This window comes from Pocillopora damicornis, chromosome 8, assembly GCF_964200805.1.
Source record: "Pocillopora damicornis chromosome 8, jaPocDami1.2, whole genome shotgun sequence".
Lineage (NCBI taxonomy): Eukaryota > Metazoa > Cnidaria > Anthozoa > Scleractinia > Pocilloporidae > Pocillopora > Pocillopora damicornis.
The window spans coordinates 13,146,638-13,170,819 of record NC_142677.1 but is presented as its reverse complement, the minus strand read 5'-3'; the positions used below and the strand labels follow the sequence as shown (position 1 = coordinate 13,170,819).

At 38.2% G+C, this 24,182-nt stretch overlaps 2 protein-coding genes across 2 annotated transcripts in view; both read right to left on the bottom strand.

Moving 5' to 3' along the window:
- Positions 1 to 156: 156 nt before the first annotated feature.
- LOC113668155 (phosphatidylinositol 4,5-bisphosphate 3-kinase catalytic subunit beta isoform) lies at positions 157 to 14,863 on the bottom strand. The gene is made up of 19 exons (XM_027184032.2): positions 13,306 to 14,863; positions 11,846 to 12,082; positions 10,986 to 11,192; positions 10,055 to 10,279; positions 9,012 to 9,053; positions 8,578 to 8,681; positions 8,081 to 8,165; positions 7,536 to 7,657; positions 7,292 to 7,331; positions 6,330 to 6,433; positions 5,772 to 5,871; positions 5,482 to 5,538; positions 5,138 to 5,256; positions 4,478 to 4,587; positions 4,081 to 4,159; positions 3,705 to 3,872; positions 3,021 to 3,138; positions 2,698 to 2,843; positions 157 to 2,247 (listed from the first exon to the last, which is right to left on the bottom strand). The coding sequence occupies exons 1-19, from the start codon at positions 14,092 to 14,094 to the stop codon at positions 1,980 to 1,982; spliced, it is 3,120 nt and encodes a 1,039-aa protein (XP_027039833.2). The 5' UTR covers positions 14,095 to 14,863; the 3' UTR covers positions 157 to 1,979.
- A 388-nt stretch (positions 14,864 to 15,251) lies between these two features.
- The window catches only part of LOC113668156 (WD repeat-containing protein 70), a 16,187-nt gene continuing 7,256 nt past the window's right edge, over positions 15,252 to 24,182 (bottom strand). The window contains exons 11-24 of the mRNA XM_027184033.2: positions 23,300 to 23,376; positions 22,841 to 22,911; positions 22,505 to 22,572; positions 20,961 to 20,999; positions 20,251 to 20,350; positions 19,497 to 19,581; positions 18,989 to 19,055; positions 18,502 to 18,573; positions 17,527 to 17,627; positions 17,121 to 17,200; positions 16,844 to 16,960; positions 16,321 to 16,436; positions 15,784 to 15,827; positions 15,252 to 15,535 (exon numbers count right to left, since the gene is read on the bottom strand). Coding sequence (XP_027039834.2) covers positions 15,448 to 15,535; positions 15,784 to 15,827; positions 16,321 to 16,436; positions 16,844 to 16,960; positions 17,121 to 17,200; positions 17,527 to 17,627; positions 18,502 to 18,573; positions 18,989 to 19,055; positions 19,497 to 19,581; positions 20,251 to 20,350; positions 20,961 to 20,999; positions 22,505 to 22,572; positions 22,841 to 22,911; positions 23,300 to 23,376 — 1,125 coding nt within the window. The 3' untranslated portion in view covers positions 15,252 to 15,447. The remainder of the gene's footprint in view (positions 15,536 to 15,783; positions 15,828 to 16,320; positions 16,437 to 16,843; positions 16,961 to 17,120; positions 17,201 to 17,526; positions 17,628 to 18,501; positions 18,574 to 18,988; positions 19,056 to 19,496; positions 19,582 to 20,250; positions 20,351 to 20,960; positions 21,000 to 22,504; positions 22,573 to 22,840; positions 22,912 to 23,299; positions 23,377 to 24,182) is intronic.

The following is a 24,182-nucleotide window of genomic DNA, read 5'->3' as shown; positions in this document are numbered from 1 at the left end:
AATAGTTTATCAGGAAGCCAGTGACGCGACCAATAAGGATTGAAGATTATTATTAACCAGCTGTCAAAGAAAACCTTTAGGGATTATCAAAAGCCCCCCTCTAACGCCCGAGGAACAAAAGAAAATTTAAAAACACATGGACAGCACACTTCTACGTTCTTTTCACTTATTTATTTTCGACTTAAAACATGCTATCTTCCTATTAGAAAAGGTGGAATTTCAATTAAATGATAAAACTCACGAAATTCGTCTTAAAAAAATTCTAAAAAACTGTATATTTCATCCCGATGTTTTTAATAATCTACTCAGACTCGATTTAAAAGCAATTCTTACAACATAATATATAATCTCTTAAGAAAATAAAATAAAAAAATCTGAAAACTTACATTAACCTTAATCTAGCAAACGCACCAATTTTCTGTTCCATCTGTTCAAGGCGTTTCTATTAAGGTTGTGACGAATTAAAATCTTTAAAAAAAAGTCGAAACCATTAATGCCCAAAACTGTTCCCTTTGTATTTTAAGAATCTTAAGGAACCAATGGTAAGGATTCAATTGAATTTTTCGAAGCAAAAAAACGTTGGACAGCATTAAACCACTCAATTACCAACTTATTACCAATACTACTAACATTTGCCTCGTTTAGACAAGTTTCCTAGAAAACAGTTGAAATCAAATGCTACCTGAGATCTGCATACAAGGCACTCAGCCGATCTAAATCACTTGCACTTGATTTGATTAAGTTCCCACCACACTGGCGAGTTGATAGCTATGAGTAAAAGCGAGCCCCTGAATACAAAGTAACACATGGTCGCCTCTGGCCAAGAAATTCTAACTACCTCATTACAAAATAAATTGAACACCTGCTTAAAACAGCATAAAGAAATTCATCTCTAATAACAACCTATGCCCTATATACGACTTCATATATATTTCAAATTTTTAAAATTGATAACACAAAAATGCTCCCCAAAGCAACTTAAAGTGTCAGCGTAAATTTACATTTCTCTGCGTAATGACTCCCTTTAACATCTTACTCTTCTTCCCGTGCTGTCATTCCATTCTTTGTGGTAGTCCACTCTTCTTTAAATTAAAACCATTTTTTTTTACTTTAACCAAAGCAGAGTATTGACACAAAACAAAATGTCATAAGAACCTTTACAAGTTAAAAAAAAGACTGTATGTTAATGTGAAAACGATCTTCGCAGCAATGAACACTACTTAAGCAGTAGCTAAAATACAGCTTGAGAAAAAAAAAATCCGGATTTGAACCCATGACTTCTGCGATACTAGTACAGTGCGATACCAACTGAGCTAACAAGCTAAATGCGAGTTGATTTTTACGTTGGTTCGTAATAAATACGTGAAGTGATGAAAAAATGACTGTGATCTCATGAAGATATGATCGCCTTATTTCCACTCCTGCTTAAGCAGTGTTCTTTATTACGAAGATCGCTTTCATATTAATCTCCTAATCCGCAATTCACATGTATGATTTGCACATATTCACAGACATTTTATTCATCAATTCATGGGTATATTAAAAACCAGCATAATAATCAGCTCCCAGTTGGCTTGTTAGTTCAGTAAGAAGAGCACTGCACCGGTATCGCAAAAGTACAGAGTTCAAATCCCGTACGGGACTTAAGACTTTTTTTTTTCTTTTCAGGCCTTATTTTCATTACAGCGAAGACTGCTTTCATATCAATTTCTACATCCATAGTTCACAAATATGATTTTAATACATTCAAAGTAAAAAATGTATGTGTCTACATATCCTTCTCATAGAGAGGCCACCGAAATTTACTATTTGTTGACTCCTGTTGATTGACAAGCTCCTGTAATGACTTCATTTCATGACCAAAAAAATTCTTTCCCCTCCTCCCCGTGAACGTTCTTGTGGTGACCCAAACATCGAGGGGTCTGTGGAAGGAATTGACGCTTGAGTACTCATTAGCAGAAGACGACGTAATTTATTTTTCAGGGATTGTCCCTTTTTACATTGTGAGCAAACCAGTTCATTGTTGTCGAAAAGCTGTTGTTGATAGCGTGGTCGAATTTACTCCTGAAGTCTCTAAGGGCATCTTCTTCCGATACGGGCAAGAGGAGTGTTTTCCGCAAGTAGCCAATGTCATCAAGTGACCGCAGTTCAGGGAGGCCTGCGGATAACATCATGACGAACAAGTTGATCAGAAGTGGGCCCTTGCGACGCAGTATGAGAAAGGCTTCTTCACAAAGTTGTTGAAATCTTAAGAACAAAGAAATACAATTTAAACGGTGAAAACTTATGATGGAAACTAGAGAGGATGGAAGAAAGCTTATGTGGTGATCACGTCCTCAACTTCGTACTTTCATTCTCTTTCCAGCTGCAAAAAGGGGGGGGGGGGGGGGGAGAAGAGCAAGAGAGAGCGAAAAGGAGAAGAACTGGGGAGGGTGGGGAGGGGACAAGAAAGAGGACTCCTCAAAAACGAGATTGTCATTTCCGTTAGAATTTACTTGCAATGGAGTTAACCTGAACAACATCCTTGCATTATCACACCTGAATCACAAATAAAGTTCACGAGAATAAGGGAAGCGATCGCCAACTCAAGAAGTTCTACATTGTTAAACAAATTCTCCGCACCTTAAGAAATACACAGAGAACAGTGTGAAGAGCATGCATACTGTTAGGGCGTGAAAGGTTAAAGCAAGCTTTTACCTTTTAAACTCGTTCGTATCTCTTCCTTTACCCAAGGAAATCACATGTACAAAATGATCAGTAAGTACGAAAGGCACTCTTTCTCGCCGCACGCCAAACTTGCTCTTGAAGTTACCCAAGATATGGCCGAAGTCAATGTGAAATAACTGCAATCAAAACAAAAACGCAGTTTCAAAACTCAGTTTAAAATTGGTGCTGAATCAGTGAAAATCTTAGAACAAAATTGTAAACTTCCTCCAACCAATAACGAAAGTAGCTGTTGGAGACAATGCATGTAAACCCTACGACCACACATTTCCGTCAGTCATCATCAGTAAACGTACCTGTCCTGTATTCTTCACCATGATGTTATCGCTGTGCCTGTCACCCACCCCCAGAACATATGTGGCCACACAGTACCCCGCACAGGAGAGCGTGAAACGGCGTACAGCTTCGAACAGTCTACATGGGAGATATCAAGACACAAATCTTGAATTTTACATAACACATTAAATACTTTATTTCCTTTTTAAAAAAAAAACATGGAAAAGACAATTTTTTAAACAAGAACAGTGGGAGAGGGGAGGGGAGGGGAGGAGGAGTAAGGGGCCTGGATCAGATGGGTTGAGGGGATGTTCATCGAACATAATGAAGCAGAACCTATTCAATCCTAAAGTACGTTCGATACTTATTTGAAAATTGCTTTCAATCCTTTGACCTCTAAGAGTGACCAGCATCTAATTTCTCCTTACAATATCACCCCTGGACATTTAGGTCACGAGAAGAAAGGAAATGATCAGCAACTAAAGAGGCTCTTGATTATTCCACAAATTCTCTTTGTCAGCACCTTAGGAAATATACAGAGAACAGTATGGAGAATATGAATTCTGATGTTAAGGTGTAGCGAGTTAATGCTGTCGCTGAGCACTTTCGTCACTCAATTAAGCAATACTCCATGACGTGAACAGGATGCGAATACAACGCATGCGCAGGCATCTCTTTGAGAGACTTTATTTTTAACCACTTACTCGTCTTCAGTAGAGTGATAGTCCTTGAACCAGTTCCAAATACACTCTTTGGCAAAAACAGCAGTCATTCCTTTCTTTTTCTGAAGCTTGGCTATGGTCTCAGCTTGGTGCACAACCTCGATCATTCCTATAGAGCTTCCCGTGGACAAACATCCGTAGGGGATCATTCTGTGTGAAGAAAAATAATGCAATTTGTGGTAACTATAAATTGGCAGATGTAGCTATTTCATAACTGCTGACAAGGGTCTGGATTCGTGTTGGATGTTCGCAATGGGTAATGGGACTGGTTATGTCATTTACTTCCTTTGCCTTTAAAACACTGCATTCTGTTGCAAGCTTTCGCCCTGTGTATTTTTGTAATTCTGAAATAACGAACCCTAAATCCAGTCCTTCGTTCTGCCAGATCCTATCCATGATTTTAAACAGCTGTAAAGTCAACATGTCCTGACGGAGATCTACAAAAAATTCATCAAAAGTAAAGTTAATACAGAGAGAATGCAATACTTTAAAAAGGAAGTGATCCTAAAATAACATGTTCTGTACCTTGTAAACAACAACAAAAATTAATATGTTCCTAATTTCTAGCTTGGCGAGATTTTGCATTAAAAAAAACTTTTGTGAATGACACATCAAAATACACGATTTGCGTGCAAAACATTGTAATACGAGGTACTACTCGTAGTGAAGCGCGTGCAATTCCCGCGCTGTACACGCGCTTGACTAGCGTGTGGGTACTGCAACACTCGTGCGTGGTTTTATACTCTCACACTCACCATCCCCATTCTTGAAGATAATGCGCACCAGGTCTCCCAGCTCGTCCGTATTTTCGAACACCAAGTAAAGTGGCCGCATCTTGGAATCCATAAACTTGCACTGGTCGACACTGAACAAATTAAGATAAATTTAGGAAAATTGAGATTATATCAGCTTTGAGGACAGTGCTTGCTAAAAGTGATCTAATTTTGCCTGCTCAGTGACTAGACAAACAAATTAAATCTCATCAAGGGCTGACAAAATACAAAAACAAAATTAGGAGTAGCCACGCACTTTTCCGAGATAATAAGTTTTGAAACCTGAAATAGAAGCTGACGTTCCATTTCTTAACACGAGTAAGATTACAGACCGAATTGACACGAAGTCGTCTTACCAATTAATCATAAAAATCACAATTTCCGAGAATAGAAGAATAGCAATTAAGGGGTCTGTGCACTGCTTCTATGGTAAATGAAACCAAGGTTGTGACTGGTTGATTTAAACTACAACTTTTCATGTGATTGGTTTATTGAACTGTCTGATAACAAACTGTCCAATAATAACTTGGAAAGTGAATTAGTGGAAAATAAACCAGTTTTTTTAAACCAATCACAGTCAAGAAAATTGTAATTTTTATGGTTGACTAGGAAATTTAGAGCAGCAAGGGTGAGATGTCATACTTCAGTTGCCGCAGCTTGTAGCTTGGATTAAGAGGAGAGCTGATTTTGGAGAGTGCTCCTTGATACGTTTTCTGACGAAGAAGCTCTTTCATTGTTGCCAAACCTTTTTCCTTTTTTTCCTAGAGCAAAAAATACAAAATAAATTGAAATAACCTATTTCAGCACTAAAATGATTTGTGCAGCTGGTGGAAGAGTGTTGGGGGGGGGGGGTGGGTGGGGGGTGTAGGTGAAGGGCATTCTGTGAAGTATATTGCCATCATCATAAAAATTTGACACACGAAAATAAATCAAAAGAAATAAGATTAAACCATTCACAAATAAACAAAAAGGGCATCACACAATACCCTGTCAATTAGCTGAAGTAACTCAGTAACAGCTTTCATCTTGCTGAGTGCTTGGGCCTAAGAAACAAAGTAGTTTTCATCAGTTACACTGCTGTCAATACAACAACAGACTGTGACTTTCCAAAGAGGACAATTCACATGCATGTACTGATCACTTAAGAGACTGACAGGGTCAACAGTGACCTCATCATTAATCACTGTGCCATGTTCACCTAATTTCTAACAGGCTACATCGTTTCCTGCTAAAGGAGTTCCAATCTGAGTTCCATTCTCATCAAACTTAGACAAACCTGGTGCTGAAGGCTTTTCATGTGTGTCGGGGCACCACGGCAATATGCTTCTAACATCAAACCAAACCTCACTGAAACTCCAGGATTTTCCATTTCAGCCCTAAGAAATCAAATAGAAATAGTGAGTATAAGCTAAAAAAAATTTCACAAAATTGTGAAATTGTGAAGGTTTTAATATCTATTTCCTTTGCTACTTTGGATGACCACTACTGAGCAATTTCCTTGAGTCATTGATTGGAAAGACTAGGAAGATTTAAAATTTTGGAGAGTTGCTTTAATTCTCAAAATAGCATTTTCTTTATCTCCTTTGTGATTACATGATTTTCAAAAAGTTTTCTAGATTTCCATGAAGATAACTGAGTAGAGTAGCTTTGTAATGCTTCATATTTCTGCAAATAAATTTATTTTAGTTCCTCAAGTTTATTATCAGCTAACATGATAACTTTCTCCATTGTAAACCAATCTTGACCCTATCAACAGCAGATTGTAAGTCTTTGGACAGTGAGAGGTTAAATCCCTTGACATAAATATATCATTGATACTGTCAAAAAATTGTACCTGAGAAGCCAAAACAGCTCATGGCCAAAGTGCTGATTCTTTAAAGCTCTGCGGAGTAAAAACTCTGCCAAGTCACAGTCCAAATATGATTCATACTTTAGAACCTGCAAAAAATTAATTTTGAAAGCTTTTCAGGTTATGGTTTACTCCTTTAATAACACATTTATCAATTCATTATTCAGATATATGTTTTTTTTTAAACAGCTTACTCTTTCTTCTAAAAATGTTATTGTCAGACGTTTCTGGATTTTTCAGAATGTGTGGTTCCATAAGTATGTGTTATTGACCAAGCATGAGTTCAAGATGGCTAGACATTAGCCAAGTTTTTTTGGTGTGTGTGTTTTATGGACTGAGACAAAGACCAAGAAAAGAGCAAGGCTCATATCCAGCTATCCTGAACAAACAAGCTTGTTCTTTAAAGGATTTAGTATGTTGCAAAAAGATATCACTTTAATAAGAATCAAGAATAACTTGTTTATTTCAAGAGCTAGGAAAGAAAGACAGCTTTGTTTGAGGCACAATAAACCCATAAGGTTGGTTTAAGTCCTCTGCCACTTTGTGACTTCATTGCCAACACTGTTCAAAAGTTATAAACTTTGTAAGTTTGCTCCATGCCCTTTTTTTGTGCTACATTAAAGCAGGCAATCCTGAGCTGGCAAGATGGGCCTATCTTGCCTGCTCAGGCAGCCAATCAGAACACAGGATTTGCTTCCTATTGCCCATCAGTACTGCTAGCTATATCACAAAATTATTTACTGGTGTATTGATATCTGAAAAGGTTAGTGGTATTTAAAGAAAGGTGTGTGAAGTAGAATTGGTAATAACCAACATTGCCAATAGGTCATGAACAACTTCTGGAGCAACACATTTATGTTTTCTCTTGGAAGCAATTACAGAAAATGAAAATACTGATCTGGAAGCCTGTGTACTTTTCTTTTTGCAAGGGCTAAGGAATTGTTTACCTGGACAAGCTGAAGAAGATACTGTTGGATCTCTGAGTCTCTGCACAAATAAATCAAAGGAATACAATCTGAATGTGTAAACAAGATTAAGTATTGGCAGGTAATTAAACTCATTACAGTACTGTTCACTGATCACCAATGGTCGTATTCATGGATAATTTAAAAGTGTGAATGATCAGAGGAAACTGGTGGCTGAAAATAGTAGACTGCAAAAAATGGTCAAACTGTAAAACATGAGACAAACCTCATCTTTTCAATACACTTCACTGCAATTTTTCTCACTTCTTGGTCAGCATATGTATAATCCAAGAGTTCTAAAGCCACCTCTGGCTCAAGCTCTGGCCATGTTTGAAGCAGGATTTGCATCTGAAAAAATAACACCACAGCAATTATTGCAAAAAGAAATCATTTGATTAAACAAGGTTTTTACAATTTTAAATAGTGAGACTCCTGAACAACAGCAAGGATTCCAGAACAACTATCATAATAACTAGAATACACAATGCAGACAGCAGGGTTTAGCCATATAATCCCTAACATTGGTATGCATGTTCTCTGTACAGTTCTTTACACTCCTCTTGTCATAATGACAAGGAGAAGTTATTTAGCAACATCAGGGAACTTCTCAAGTTGGTAATCATTTCCTTTATTCTCACTAAGGGGAAACTAGATACCATTTGACAGAGACTGAGTAGTTTAGGCCTGGGATCTAAAGATTTTCTGGGATCTAAGGATTTAAGAAAAGTTCTTTGGATTCCAGAGACGAAACTGTTAAAAATTACTTCATACCAAAGCAACATCCTTATTACTGTTCCACTTCACACAGCAAAGCAGTTTTGCCAAAGCATGTGAAAAATGTTCACGGCAATCAATTCTGCAAAAATGAAAAACACAAGATTTTTTGTCTGTTACACAGTACTTTTGAATTTTGTTTGCAACCTTTATTGCACATGCAACACCAGTGATGACAAGAAAATGACAGCACTACATTACAGGTCAATCTGTAGTTTTGGGGAGACCAATGTATTTACTCCTTGCAAAACACCTTCAAAACTAGATGAAAGTAGAGATTACTCAGGAGGTAAAAATAGAAATTAAAAGTAAGAAAAAAAAAAAAGTAAAATATATGATATTGCAATCCACCTCGATAAACCTAGGTACTTCTGGGAAAACCATTACAAACATTTTTAAATGAAATACAAAAAAAAAAAAAATAAATAACATTTAGGGTGTATTTTTGTCATTTATTCAGCCACAATGTGAGGAAGGAAAGACCAATAACAAACCTGCGCTGCCAAACAAGCTCCTTTTCTTGCTCAAAGATAGGAGCCAAGGGTTCACGATTGACTATCTGCTTTAGCTGATCAAGTACTGACTCATCTGCTCGTCCCTATGTATGTAATACTTTTATTAGGCTTGATATTAATTTTATATACATATTTATTTATTTATTGTTATCTTTGTTAGAATTTGATCAGTAATTTTAAATAAATAATTTTATTAAATAAATATTGATTGCAATATACAGTATAATATTTGTTTATTTTTCCTTGAAAATATAGATTAATTCTGAAAAACATTAACTAGTATAACATCAAGTTTACACTGTATTGTTTATATTAGTTAAAGCACTGGAGTCATTGGATTAAAAAGGAAATTGCTGGCTTCTCTTGGATCTTCCACCCCCTACCCACCCAGTCAATAAGTGCAAGATACTTACAAAAATGTCAGAATCCGTAACTTGTGCTGCCAGCTCAGCAATCTGTGCAAAGAATAGAAGAATGCACACTGTAAAATGTTATTACAGTCCAGTCGTGACTAGATATTGTAAACCTAATTAGATCTTTATCGACTATTGATCTCATCAAATTTGTCATTGGGTGAGGCAAACACAATGCAGATGATGTAAAACAAAGGAAAAACACTGTACATGGTAGGCAACTTGATGGCTTACGTTTCTTTCCTTTCAATCAGTAATTCTGCAATGTAATTTTAACCCTTACTTCTTTGTATTTGTTTTCACAGCCACATCTTACCAGTGTACCATTCTTACACCTCTTCATCTCACTAATTCAAAGCCATAAAGTCAGTCTTGCAACCCTTTTGATGTGCAGCAAGTAAAAAAAAAGAAGCTGCACATGCCTGCTAACTTGATTTCTTGTTTTATTTTTATCTTTTTCAGTAGTTAACTCCCAAATAAAATTTGTAATTCTCCTTTCTGTCAACCATACAACTCTAATAATGTTAGTTCAGAGAATTTAGTATTGGATCAACTGATTATCCCCAAATTGATATTTTTCTTTATTGTGATCTCTTATCTGGTGGATATTATATTGATATTGTAAGGAGAAATTCTGTCTTGGTCACTAGTGAGAGTTAAAGGGTTAAATATATATACTTAACCCTTAATCCCAAAGAATGACTTACATCTAATTCTCCTGACAATTTTATCCCTAAGTCAAATATCAGTTTACGAGAACAAGGGAAATGGTTGTCCCAACTAGTCAAAGTATTGACTTTTTTCACCAATTCCCCTTGTATGACAGAAAAAGAGTACTTGACATTAGGGAATATCCATACTGATATAAAGTTGTAAAGGCTTATTGTAATAGCAGTGGTTTTGTTTTATTAATGAAGTGATCACCCCTTTCAACCAATCAGAAGCAAAGTAAAGCCAACTTGGTTCACTTGAATTTTTTATTTTTACACTCCACTGACACACACTCTCTTCAGAGTTTCATCATATCAAGTTCCACCTCTTACCTGGTCAAATGATGGGTAAAGTACTGGGTCTGAGTAAGTTGAGAAAGCAATATCAAGTGACACTGAGGTTACAGTGTCGATATTGGAAACAACTGTGCCCACAGGATTCAGTTGGTCAGCCATTGTTTCAGGTACTGGCCATGCAAAGAGTTTCAGTGGACCTTGCCGAAGTTTACCTTGGTAATCAAACAGAGTTGTGTTGACCCATGCCACAGGAATTGTTTCCTAAAAAAAAATTAAAGCCTTTACATAAGTTAACAGCCTTTACATAAGTTGTAGCAATATTCATACCTGCAGCCATTTGTTTATTTAGTAACCCTTTTTTTTCACATTAAACTTGCTGCTTAACTAGACAAGAAATTTGATTTGACCCTAATGAAAGCTAATACAAACTAATCCTGACAAAAGCAGAAACAAACTAAAACTAATGAAAGCAAAAAACTGATCCTAGTGGAAGCAAAATCTAGCAATCTTAACAAGAGCAAAACTGAATTTTAACCTAAAAATCTTTGCAATATAATATTCTTGTAATGTCTAGTTTGCAAAAAAACTTTTGTCCCCACTGTGTGAGAAATATTCTTGCTAGTTTGTGAGAGACATCTATTCATTAGTCCATACATTCAAAGCTACTTTTAGAGCAATTTTCAATTAAGCACTATGAAACCAAAACAGCAAAATATCTATCAGAACAAAGGAAAGTATCACAAGGATCTAACAGCAACTCAAACAAAAAACAAGCAGACTTCTTGAAGTGCAAGTGACCAAGTTGTAATTTGTTTTAGTTTTGAATCTGATTGGCTGTGAAAGCCATGCTAGTTTTTTGGACCAATCATAAAGTAAACTATGGCAACACTTAAGAAATACTAGAGATTTCTTGTGACATGCAATTGAACAATGCTCTTTGAGTTGATATCCCTATGTAATACTGAACCTCCTTCTTCTTTTTTGACTTCTTCTGAGGATTGTTGGTTACGCCATAAATCACAAGGCACAAGCGAGCCATTCGAGGAATATCTGCCACTTTTAAATCAAAGTCCAAGAACTGATTCCATGTTGGATTTGATCCACTCTCTGCCCTTGTGGATTTGATGTCACACAATGCCTCTCCCCCATGATAGATACCTGCTCGGACACCAACCTGAATAGGCATGGTAGACAACAAATCAAACCCATATCTTATACCTTGTTTCAAAAAATAGTGTCATGGTTTGAGCCTGGAAGTAATTATTGATTACCAATTTATTGAATAACTGTTGCAAAATTTTACACTTCCACTCTTGCAAAAATATTTCCTGCAAAGAAAGCAACAGTCACCTTGCTCAATATGCCCCATGGGATAGGCATCATTTTCTTGAATTTTTTTGAGGTGAGTAAAAGAGAGAGCCTGGAGCAAGACCCAATCAAGATGAGGAGCATTAAAAGAAAATGATGCACTCCTCCTTGCATTTGTCTCACTCTTTGTGTTCTCTTTGTTCTTGCCTAGCCTCTGATGGCCCAAAAAATGCAACACAATAATCCCTGTCTGATAGGCCACACTAGAAGGAATATAACTCTTTAACTCACACAAGTGACCAAGACTGAATTTTTCCTTACAATATTAAAACAGTGTCAAGTAGACAAATGATGAGAATAGAGAAAAATATTTATTTGGGGATTGTCACTAATAGTTGATCCAATACCAAAATTCTCCACACCAACATCTTAAGAACTGTATTGCAGATGGAACAGCAAATTACTCGTGAGATCTTAGCAGCAGAAAGGTTACACTAGCTTATAAAAGAGTTCACCTACCCTCATAAGGTCTCCTGCATTCACATTTGTGGCTGAAGCAATCTTGATTTTAACTTGATTTTCAATATTCCACAATGACAAGCTTGTTGTCTGTGGCTTTGTAGGCAGAGGTGGTGCTCTGCCACCTGCACTTCTGCGACTTAAATCACTAACATCAAGCACCTCTACTTGAAGTGATGAACGAAGCACTAGTGAAAGCATTGGCCTGATTCCTTTGGACACACAAGTGCGAATGTACTGAAAACAAACAAATATAATCATAATATTTCATGGGTAAAATATATTGTTGTTTACCTCAAAGAGCCTATCAGAATCTTTACTTCAGGGCCGGGTTGTTCAAAGCTTGGTTAAGATAACCCAGGGTTACTGTGAAATCTGATCTCAGATCTAGAAGCTTTAAAAGAAAATTCAGTCAAATTCTTTTTTTTAGAATATGACTATTTGATACTTTAAAAAGAACACTGAAAATTATCCTGAAAAGGCTTTTGAGTGAAGGAATAAAGAGACCCAGATTAAAATTTAACCCTGGGTTAGTGCTAATCAGCCTTAAAACAAGTGGGCCCAGATGTATAAGGACTGTTTGGACTAATATCTCAGACAGACTGCCTTTGTGAACCTTCCCTTCTATAGGTGCAGGCAAAGGTGCAGGTTAACCCTCTCTCCTCTAAGCTGGTGACTAGCATCTAATTTCTCCATACAAAATCACCCCTGAATCAAACATTACGGTCAATGGAATAAAGGAAATGATCACCAAAAATAGGGTTAACAGTTGTTTCAATACAAAGTCGTTTTGATTCAAGTTGTTTTGATACAGGTTGAGGTTGATTCGTTACACTTGTAAAGTCGATTTGATACAAACTGAAGTCATTTCAATACAGAAATAAACTTGAGAAAAGTTCAGTATAAGTGTGTTAGTTTTTGTCTTTGATATGTGTGGTGATTTGTTGTTTTCTATTCAACAAATAAATAAATAAATCTCTGTTCTTGATAAATAAACTTAATCAAAACTTGGTCTCATTTGCATGTTCTCAGTGTGTAAGAGACTTGGGTATGTGTGGAGGCTCATGGAGGTATGGGTTTGTTTTATTTACAACAGAGGTTTGTCTTTGCTCTGGTAGTCTAGTGAGTATGTCTTTGAAGGTTTGTTTGGTCATTTATATATAGTGTAGTAATCTGTATCGAAACGACTTGAAGTAACTTGAGTTTGTATCGAATCGACTTTACACAAGTAACAAATCGACTTCCACTTGTATCAGAACGACTTGGATCGAAACAACCAGATTCCCTTGCACGTTACATAAATTCTCCATGTTGGCACCTCAGAAAATGCATGGTGACCAGTATGAAGAATATGCACACCGATGTCTGGGTGTACAGGGTTAAAAGGAAAAAAAAGGATTGTCCAATACACACATACACTTTGTATATAGCATACAAGTAGCACTTCATCCTCAACATACCGTGTACTGCAATAACGGATAATTTCCTAGTAGGTAGCTTTCTTGTCCAACAATCTTCAGTACGTAATCACTCGGTTTGTCGAGATCTAAGACCCCCATGATTGCACCTCTTTTCCTCAATACCAATACCAGAAGCTCGTCTGGATATGCATCAGCAGGAACATTAAATGCATGCATGTCTTTTATTGAGGCCCTATTGTTCTTGATGGCCACATTTACCAAGAAACGTCTGTTCTCCATTAATTTCTCTTCGATCCGTTCTGGTGGATCAGTGCTTTCGACTTCGGGAGGGTACGCATACATAGCTCGTCCAATCCAGTCAAGTTGACGCCTCTCACAAGCGATTTTCTCGGCAAACTGCCGATACTTTCGACGGAAATCGTCCACTTCTGTGTTCTGCATTTGATCGAACTCGTGCAAGCTCTTACCGATGAGGTTGCCAATGTGGGAGTCGAAGAGTTTTTCCTCGTTGTCACCTTGTTTTTGTACGAGCTTCAGCAAGGGTCTAAAAGGACGCACGTCGATTAGCTGGCGAGTTTCATCCAGTAGTTCCTCCTGCTTTCCTCTCTGATTCACGCACACAAATATGTAATTCGCAGCATCTTTGAGGAAATTAAACAACGGATAAGAGCTGGCTTCTCTCCATAGTCGATTTTTAATCTCTGACAACGGAGCTTCGATGCGAACTTGTAACTGAATCACGACTCCTGTTGGTAAGAAACAGTCTACATTTACCAGCGATGCGGGCTCGTAATCGTCCCAGAAATTGCGCCGTAGTCCTGGGGGCATTCTCAATGTTTAAAAAAGTGATTTTTGTGGCGATTTGTTCGTGGAATACTGCTCACAGAGCTAACACATCACTTGTAACTCTCTGTACCGGCGTCACATTTCCGCATAGGGCTCCCATAATCCTCTAGCAGTTAATGTTCAAGGCGCCTTTCAGCAATATTTCCCGGAAAACGCTGGAAATAAACAAAGGGACACTGTTATACAACAATAAACAACACAGCAAATGAATCTCAATATTATTTTTCCACATACACCTAGTAATCTGCACTCGATTTAAGTGCAGTGTTTAGATCTGAATCTTCAAAAAAGCGGTTGAAAAAATATTTCATCCCACCACTTCAACACGAGGTCAATATTGTGAGTTGTGAATCAGATGTGAGTGTCGCACGAGCGTACTGGAATCATGAATCATTCGGTAGAAGTATGCATAAATCCGGTGCTATTCAATTTTTTCTCGTTTTTAAGTGGCCTATCACAACATTATCTGTTTTCGCGAAAGGATTCCTACTTAAAAGTTCCTCCGAGACATATTTGATACTTCAGTTACCCCTCTGTAGTTCGAAAGTGGGTTTGCTCGAAAAAAGGAACTATTCGACCAAGTTATCTAAACTAATTTTTTACTCGCTAAAGGAATGAAGTGGCTCGTAATTTCTTTGCTGAGCTTAAACAATTTACGTAAGTTACTTGGGCTACACATCCGGTAATAAATCACACGGAGCCATGACAATCAGTTTTCGCCAACTCGACAGACAAACAATTCCTTTTTACTTCCGCTAGATTAAGTCACTGTCACCATAACAACAGGGATTAAGAGCTTAGCTGAATTTCTCCTCTCAAACCGTTTGTGAGCTAATAAGGGCATCTACACCATTGTGGATTTCAAATATTCGTCTGGTTCGCAGCTTACTCTGGTTTTGAAAGGAGTAAAGAAGACGTTAGCGACAACGGAGATATTGCCGTGCGACTTTGCAGTAAATGTATTTGGTTCCAGTCAATATCTGTGGACAAGGCCAGCACGAAAATACACACGTCGCTCTTCGGTCTCTCGCAAATTTGTTATGAAGAATTTTATGTCCCAAAAGAGCAAACAACCCCCGATTTAAAACTTCAGCAAGCCTTTGATTGTGGTACGAAAGAGAGATCATGGCAAACACACGTTGAATGGTCCTCTTAACTTTATTGGCATTTATAACAGCGTATAAGTCTCAAATACGATTTTTGTTTGTTTGTGTTACTCATATGGCTGTCATAATCAAAACCGTCCCCTCCCCAAAAAGGAGATTTATTTTTCATGACATCAGGAGATGGGCCCAGTCCCTCACCGCTGTTTTATTCCTGCCTCCATTTCATATCCTACAATAATTTCATCTTTTTTCTTTGAGATTCTTCTTCATCTTCGTCATCTTCCTCTTCTTCTTGGAAGACAGTTCTGGGTTGGGTACTGAAAGGAAAAAAAGAAAGTCAGGCCTTTAAGAAGACACTGAAAGATAATTAATGAGATCCACAACACTGTGAGAGTCAAGAGTCCAGCTTACGACGAGACAAAAAAACCCCAAACATCACTCTTCGTACTTGGTACATTACTAAAAATAAACAGCTGAGCTGGCCTAATTTTGACATCCATGTTCGATAATTGCGCCGAAACTTGGTCTAAACAGGAGCCAATAGCTCAAGGTGTATCAAACTTACTGTGCATATGCTGGTGAGACCCAGTAAGGATCTTCCGCGGCAGCCTGAGAAAAGAAAAACATGATGCCGGTGAGACAGACGCAAACACCGACTGACTTACCTCCCTACATACATACATACATACAGTCAGACACCAAGCAGTCAGGCAGGCAGACAGACAGACACCAGGCAGTCAGGCAGGCGGGCAGGCAAGAGTAACAGGGGCAGAGAAACAGACAAATTAGACCGACGGACACTGACAGACAGACGGACAGTGGAATAGAGCCAGACAATCACAAAGAGAGACAGAAAACCAGAACATTCAAGTGACGAAAACAGTTGTGCAGAAAGACAGATACAGAAAGCCATGTATGCAGACAGTCAGACAAAGACAGGCGTTAATAAACTAGTATATAAAAACAAAAAGACAGAGGTTAAAAGATCGACAGATGAAGCGACAGACAGGCGGACATAAAGGTGCATTAAGGCAAGGAAACATGCAGAACGGAAAGCGAGCTCACTTACAAAGAATGAACACACCACAGCTACACTGTATACCTTTGCGTGTTTGAGGATGGCCTCACGAGGATGTGAATCATCTTTCATCTCCAGTGCCATGCTTTTCACCACATAAGCTGACAATGACATACCAGATGTAACTCTGCCACCATGGCCTGGAAAAAAAGCCACAGCATCAATTAGCTGACATTTTACAAAAATAAGCAGATATTTTACACTCATCTGTGCTCAAATGCTTCCTACGCAGGTTTAGAGGCTACTTTTATCAAAATACATAGTTGTTATCAAAACTTCAGTCCCCTATGGAGCATCATCCAGTTGCGTGCCCAATCTAATCTAAAACTGCTTTGGTTTTGCTTTACCACACTCTGCGATAGGTCTAGAAATCTCAAGCCACCCTGTAAACCAATCAGGTGTAAAAGAAGCATAACCAATTAAAACATCGTTGATCACGTTTTCTCGCACTCAAGGCACGTCACAAGGGTCTTCATTGGTTCTCCTGCTATATTTACCTTAGCTGTGGTTGGCCTTTTGAATTCAATCAATGAAACTAAACGCTCACCTGGGCCAGTGACTGGCAAATCCGGTCTGTGTGACCTGACGGGGTCCTTCCGATCTGCTTCTTTCAACTTCTTCTTATTCTTGAATCGCTTTTCGCGGAACATAGGTAATGAATGTGCTACAAAACAAGACAAAAGACATTGTAATTTCAGTATCGGTTAAAAATTAGCCAACTTAGTCAGAAATTAGGAACGTGGAATCTCATTTCATCAATTTTGTGTTTTCATTGGAATCTCTTTAATCCTCAAATGGAAAAAAATGCACAGAATTATACTCACGAGTGATAATGTGATCTTTCAATGGCATCTCTTTAGAAGCGACTTTTCTTTTCACATTTCCAGCGCAAAGTTTAGCTCCCCTTTAAAAATCATAAAAAAGAGAACAACAACTTTAAGAAGTAATACGGTAAAGAACTACTAACACAAGACACGTTAGCAACGAAAATAAAAGCTAACAATCATTTAACCCTTTAACCCCAATGAGTGATTAGTGTCTAATTTCTCCTTACAATATCCCCCCTGAATCAAACATTAGGGTCATGAGAATAATGGACGTGATCAACAACTACAGAAGCTCTGGATTGTTAAGCTAATTCTCCTTGTCAGCACTTAGGAAATGTATAGAGAACAGTGTGGAGAATATGCATACTGATATTAGGGTGTAAAGAGTTAAAAGCCAACTCACTTGTTGCTCTTCTCGGGGTCAAAGTATACCTTGGTAGTTCCATTTCCACAACCGACCACAATCTGGTTTAACTTGGGGTGCCATAAGCAGCTAACGACGCTCTGAAAAACCAAACACACAGTGATTGTTAGCGCGCCTTCTTATTGAATGTTGTAAATCGAAAACGAAAGAAAATCAGAACGAAGGTAAAGATCAGCAAAGAGCGGATGAGAACTTTAAGTAAAAACAAGTAATAATTTTGGACACAAAGGAAAAATCGTGTGACCTTGTCAAGATTAGTTTTATCTTTATTTCTGACTGGTTTAGTACGTAACGCGAGCTTTCCACAGCCCTCACAAGGCGACATGAAATAGAAGGAACGCAATCCTGGCTGACATTCGACACTCAATGAAAATCTGCTCGAATACTTAAATATTTCGCTGCAGTTTGAGAGATTACCAAATTTTCTTCGAAACAGAAAGCGACTTAGAAACGTTACATTTCGATGCTTAAATTATCTCCGCTTTTTTTACCGTTGATGAATCCATTTATATACCATAATAGCTTAACCCTTTCACTCCCTTGATCTGATCATTAAATCTCCCTAACAACTGCTACACGTTTCCTTGTAAATTAGTTACAAGAATTTGGTGTTACATGTAGATCAAGATAAAAACTTCTACCTGATGAGTTTAGGTATTCTCATCACCGGCTCGCATGTTAATCACTTCTTAACCCCCTCTCCTTCCCTAGATGGAATAACAGTCCATCTAAGCCCTAACCGAGATTCGAACCTTGACACAGAGTCCACCCAATTACTGTTAGCCTAACTCCTAGGTCTGCCACAATTTATTATTCCGCTTCATGGCCCAATGATTCATTTGAGGGCCAGCACAGATTTGACACGCTGAGCTAGGGGAGTGGGAACGTGATTTAACAATATAAAAAACCTTATAAACGACACACGAAGTAAAAGTAACAACAACAGCAACTTACCGACTCCATCACATCAAACTCGTAGAGTTTTCGCAAAGACTCCCTTTCCAGGAACACCAGCTGACCTGATCCCTATGACCAAAAGGAGAACCTGGTTACATTATTTTTTTGAGCAACAACTTAGACATTTCTACGGACTCTGTCAGGTTCGCCGTGAGAGCAAATGGGCAAATAAAGCCCAATGAAAAAAAAAAAAAAAAAAACCAAAGGTCAGGCAAAGAAAAATAGATATGGGACTGCCGTTTTTCCTGACAACCACAACTGCTTTTCGTCGCTTGCAAACTCCTTCAAACGTCTCTAGTCACTGAGGGCCTGCAACAGCTAGGATGTCAATAATATTTACAAATATATCGACACTATAAGCTGATTTTATCTTTGTTAGCACATTCTATATCCTTCAACATGTGTGGTTTGCTTATTTGCTTGCCTGTTGTTGTTGTTGTTTTCTCCCAGAGACTGAAGAAGTACAACGTCAAAAAGGACTTACCTGTCCTTTCTTTACAGATGTTCCCGTTACTATCAACTTGTCGTCCGGACTAAACAGACATGAAGTTCTAAGAAACAAGAAAAAAAAGTGGATTTTACAAAATCCCCTAAGTTTGCTGATTTGTGAGGTTTATTTACATCAGTTCATCAACTGAGAGAAATTTACAAATGAGCGTAAAAAGTGAAGCAGCATTGCAATGGTTTTTTTTCTTCCCACACTTTGTGATTGGTCTAGTAAACTCGCGCCATACACTCGAACAACCAGAAGCAAAACAAAAAAAAATACCGTCTTGTCTACAAGCGATTTCCCGCGTTTGAGGTAGCCCGAGCTGTCACCGACGCCCTTTAATGTTAACCTTGGTTATGTTTGGCTAATGTGATAACTTTGGGTCCAGTCTGTCTACACTCATTCGAAAGGGGCACCTTCCCTACAAGCCCGATTGCACCCACTTGGATAGCCCATCGAAAAACAGCATTTATTTTACCGGAAATTAATAATAAAGGCTTACTGTGGATAGTAGTTTGTTAAATTCATGGCGACATTGAGATATTCCTTGAAGTTCCTCAGATCCCAAGTTTTCAGAGTATCGTCACCTGCAGTCAATAATTCAAAGTCAGCTTTTTAAGGAGAACCAAATGAAGGATCGGATACAATCAAGTAATGGATGCATTGTGTTTAAGATAAGGTACTTCTACCAGTCAAGCATTCCTCCTGTAATTTCACAGTTTGTGGAGGGAATCTCAAAAAAGGAAGTACAAAATCCATTCAGAGACAAGCTAATACAATGCTGGAATAAAAACCACATATATTACTCGGAAATTTTATTTCACCCTTCGAAACTAAGAGTGACTAGCTTCTAATTACTCTTTACGGTCTCACCCCTGAATCACACATTAAGGTCACGAGAATGAAGGCGATCATCACTAACAACAGAAGCTCTTGATTGTTTAACAAATTCTCCTTGTTAGCACCTTAGGAAATGTATAAGGAACAGTATGGAGAATGTGCATACTGATGTTTGGGCGTGAAGGGTTCAGAGCCTACAAAGGTAAAATTTATAATGGGGCTTTAAAAAGCTACCACATCCTTATGGAGGTGGTCAAGGGATAAAATTTTTGACAACAAAATAACGTCAATGTGACAATAATATTGATGCTTTCGATAGTTCAATCGCCAAGTCATCAAGTTGAACCGTGGTCAAATTCCCCTTCGCTCCCTCCCCCTTGCCAGCAAGCTCCACTTTGCACATTTCTTACTCTCACCTCCCCTGGAAGCCAAAGAGTTTCCTTCATGGGAGAAGGAAAGACACGACGTGTCACTACCCAGAGCATGTGCAGTTCGCTGAATGTATGTTGTGTGGATCTGTTAAGGTAAAACTTATATTCAGAAAAATGCTTTATGTTTAGAGTAGATGACAGTCAGCGTGTATTTCCATTACAGTATCACTGCTGAATCAAACATTGAGGTCACGAGAATAGGGAAGTGATCACCAACGAATGAAGCTCTAGGTAAGTGAACAAATTCAGGCTCTAGAGCCCAGTAGTTTAAAGGGCGGATAATGCTATTCTATGGATAAATCACTATCCAGCGGGTAAATGTGAACAAAACGTACCGCGCTATCCACCGGATAGAGATTTATCCAATGGATGGCGCTATCCACCGGATAGAGATTTATCCAGTGGATGGCGTTATCCAGCAGATGGCGTTATCCACCCTTCGAATGACCAGGGCCAGGATAGCATCATAGGAAATTTATAGAGAACAGTATGGAGAATGTACACAATGACTTGTACCAATCATGGAGCGCAGTAAAGGAAACTTAATGCAATCCCGACTTACTTTCGACTCTCAACTTACAATTGCTCTGTTGCAGATTGGTATTCAAACCATCTATTCAGAGAATGACCATGCTTCACTCCTATAGAGGCAGAGGAAATGGTATCATCATAGCAAGGAAAAAACGGAGACTTACAAAGGGTTTTCTGGTATCCCACGCTTGGATGGAGCCATCCTAAGGAAAAAAAAAACAAAAAAAAATAAACCAGAGATAGCTGTTGTTATTGTTGTTTTCATTTACAATGCAGTGATAGACGCGTAAAAGCTCATCCTTCGCCAGTACAACTAATGCTTTCTTTAGGCAATTGCCAGGAGATGTAGAGGCCAAACGATTGGTGAGCTGGACTCTGACTGAACAAAAAGTCATTGGCGGGGGCAGGTTATTTACACCAGGTCTAACCCAAACGCCGGTTTTACGTGATCAGTGGGCCTCACGATCAGGGGTTCTCTACAAGAGGGTTGATTTATTTAAAATAAATGTCCTTTCACTATTGTCTTAATACTGTTCATGAAAATAAATGTTCAGATAATGGGTTCGGCTAAATTGAAGATGGCTTTGAACATGGTCTTGTTCAACAACGGCTTAACTTTGTCTTGATAACCAGCCCACTGCGTTATGTTCTCAGGTAAGACCCTGACTTTACTGTCATGGGACCACTTCGGCTAAAGCTTGGGTTTCGCTTTACCTTCCCTTTTACGAACACAGGCCGTTAATGAAACCATAGGCAACCATTTATGGAAAAAGTAATTAAAACCCCTGTGGGAGTGTAGACGGGTAAATGGTGCGAATTGGCAGAAAACTGTGACGAAATGTTGGTGGTAGTCTGCGATAGACGAGCATACCACCCTTGCAGAGCAGCAATACTCCCCATTGTAGTGCAGAAAGTGGCAGTTAGAGTGCATTTCAATTGTGTGTCGTAAAACTAAATCCAAAGTGCTCGAACCAGCCAATCAAAGCAAAGGAAATATAGGGAGCCAATAAGAATTCAGTGTTAAAAGAAAACCGTTCCTAAGGCGGGAAAATGCGAGTGACTAGGCCGCTGTCGGTCATAGTTTTAGATCTGACTGGTTGTGAAAGTGGCGCTAGTCTTCGGACCAATCACAAGGCGACGTAAAGCAAAACCCAACAAATCCTGGATTATCAACACCCAATCGGAAATAGCTCTGCGTAAGTCAGGCCCGTTGGCAAACTTTACCTTCACCAGAGGGGCCTATTAGTGTAGAGCCTTAACCCTTTAACACTTGAGAGTGACCAGCATCTAATTTCTCCTTACAATATCACCCCCTAAATCACTAATTAAGGTCACAAAAAAGGAAATGATCATCAATGATAGTAGCTCTAGATTGTTGAACAAATTCTCCTCGTCAGCACCTTAGGAAATGTATGGAGAATATGCGTACTGATGTTAGAGTGTAAAGGGTTAAACAAAGACGTTCATGGGAAACGAACACCAAACGAAGTTCAATGTTCCGTTCCATGGAACATGGCCTAGATCTTTTGTTTCTGGCTTTTGGAGGATTGCTTGATGTCAAATCGCTGCAGAAGTAGTAACTTTGTATTCGCAGCTGCCGTTTGCATCTCGGAAACATCTGTGCTCAGTTTCCTTAATTTCTATTCACAAACAAGAGAAACTGTTCACAGTCCAGCCATTCTACGTATATGTGGTAGTCACAGCTCACCTGACACGCAGCAGCAATTATCCGTCCATCTTTGCTAAAGCAACAATGTGTCGGAATTGTCTTCTTCCCTGCGTAAAAACAGATGTTGCAACAAAACGTGCATTTTAAAGAAAACTACCGATACTCTTTGCTGCAGAGACAATTAGCAGGCACTGTAAGCCCATAGACTGCCAGTAGTCCCTCCCTCCGAGTCAAAAGAAATCGGTGAAAAAAAAAATGGTAAGCGTTGCGCGGAACTTTGCGGTGAGATACACGAAAAATGACTCGCGCGACAGACTTCGCCAAAGACTTCGTCGTAGTCTTCGTCGTAGTCTAGTAAGCGCAGGACTTTCTCACCTTGTTTGTTCTTGGTCTTGATAACAGTTTTATTTTTCTTAGGATTTTCTGCGTTCCATATTCTGACAGTCCTGTAAAACAAAGAATTTTTGAGGAAATAGCTTCATAAGAACAGACACACACACGCATGGCATTAATGTAGAGTCAAAGAGACAGCAGAAAATTGAACAAACTGTCATTCCTAACTTGATGAGGGGTATTAGGTGAGAACTTCCAAAAACAATTTCCAATGTGTCTATCAAGAATCACACTACAAAGGAGCAGTATTAAAAGTAATATCAAAACTATTGCTACTTTCTATGCATGTTCACCATGATCAAAAGGTGAAATGTGCATCTTTTCCATCTCCCTTTAATTTGAATGCATGACATCGGTGGTCAAATTGAAAAAAATGGAAAAAAACTCAGATCTGGATCTATGTGTTAAACATAAACAGCAAAACAAAGACTTTTCACAAACCCATCATTGCTGCATGTGATGAATTCATCTTTGACCTTTGGATTCCAGCATGCATTGTTCAACATTGCAACATGTCCCTACCAAAAGTAAGAGTGACATATAGTGTACATGTATATGAAAAAGAAATTATCAAATATCATCGAAAAGGCGCCCATAATAAGTTAGTTTCACCATGTTTAAGGCCCTCAAAAAATTTTTGTGCTTTTTCTATGATCATCACATGTGCAAACTTTCAGTGGTATGAAAGTAATTAAAAAAACACCTAGTTTTATGGTTTAGGAAAAAGAAAAGGAAAAATAGCAATAAATTTTAAAAAATTTTGCACTAACCATCATCATATACAAATTTGAAAAGATAATTTAGGTATACTGGTAACTAAAATAAATGTTATCATTTCTGCTCCCAAATAAATTTTTCCTCCATACTTGATTTCATGTTGAATGAATAAATAAGCCATAACATTCTAACTCCCTGAAACAATAAATCAATGAATTTTCCTTGAAATTTTCATACATGGTCAGGCAGACATATTACAACAATTAGTAAAACCATCATTCTGAAAAAATTGTTACATTATAACCCTAAATTCATATGAATGACCAACAAAGACATGCCTTTTCTTCCTGAAGAGAATCAGCTTTCAGATTTTAGGTTAACCCTTTAACTCCCATGAGTGACCAAGACAGAATTTCTCCTTACAATATCAATACAATATCAACCAGATAAGTGATGAGAATAGAGAAAAATATCAATTTGGGGATAATTAGGTGATCCAATAATAAATTCTCTGAACTAACACTGTAAGTATTGTGTGGTTGACAATGAGGAGAATAACAAATTTGATCTGGGAGTTAAAGGGTTAAAAAGGGCTTAGAATCATTCA

What these genes read in the sequence shown, in the direction of transcription:
- LOC113668155 (XM_027184032.2), bottom strand. Translation starts at nt 14,094, where the DNA reads ATGCCCCCAGGACTACGGCGCAATTTCTGGGACGATTACGAGCCCGCA. An exon ending in ATCCGTTATTGCAGTACACG is followed by an intron (nt 12,083 to 13,305) that starts GTATGTTGAGGA and finishes GTTTGTTTTCAG; the next exon opens with TACATTCGCACTTGTGTGTC. An exon ending in ATGCAGGAGACCTTATGAGG is followed by an intron (nt 11,193 to 11,845) that starts GTAGGTGAACTC and finishes ATGCCTATTCAG; the next exon opens with GTTGGTGTCCGAGCAGGTAT.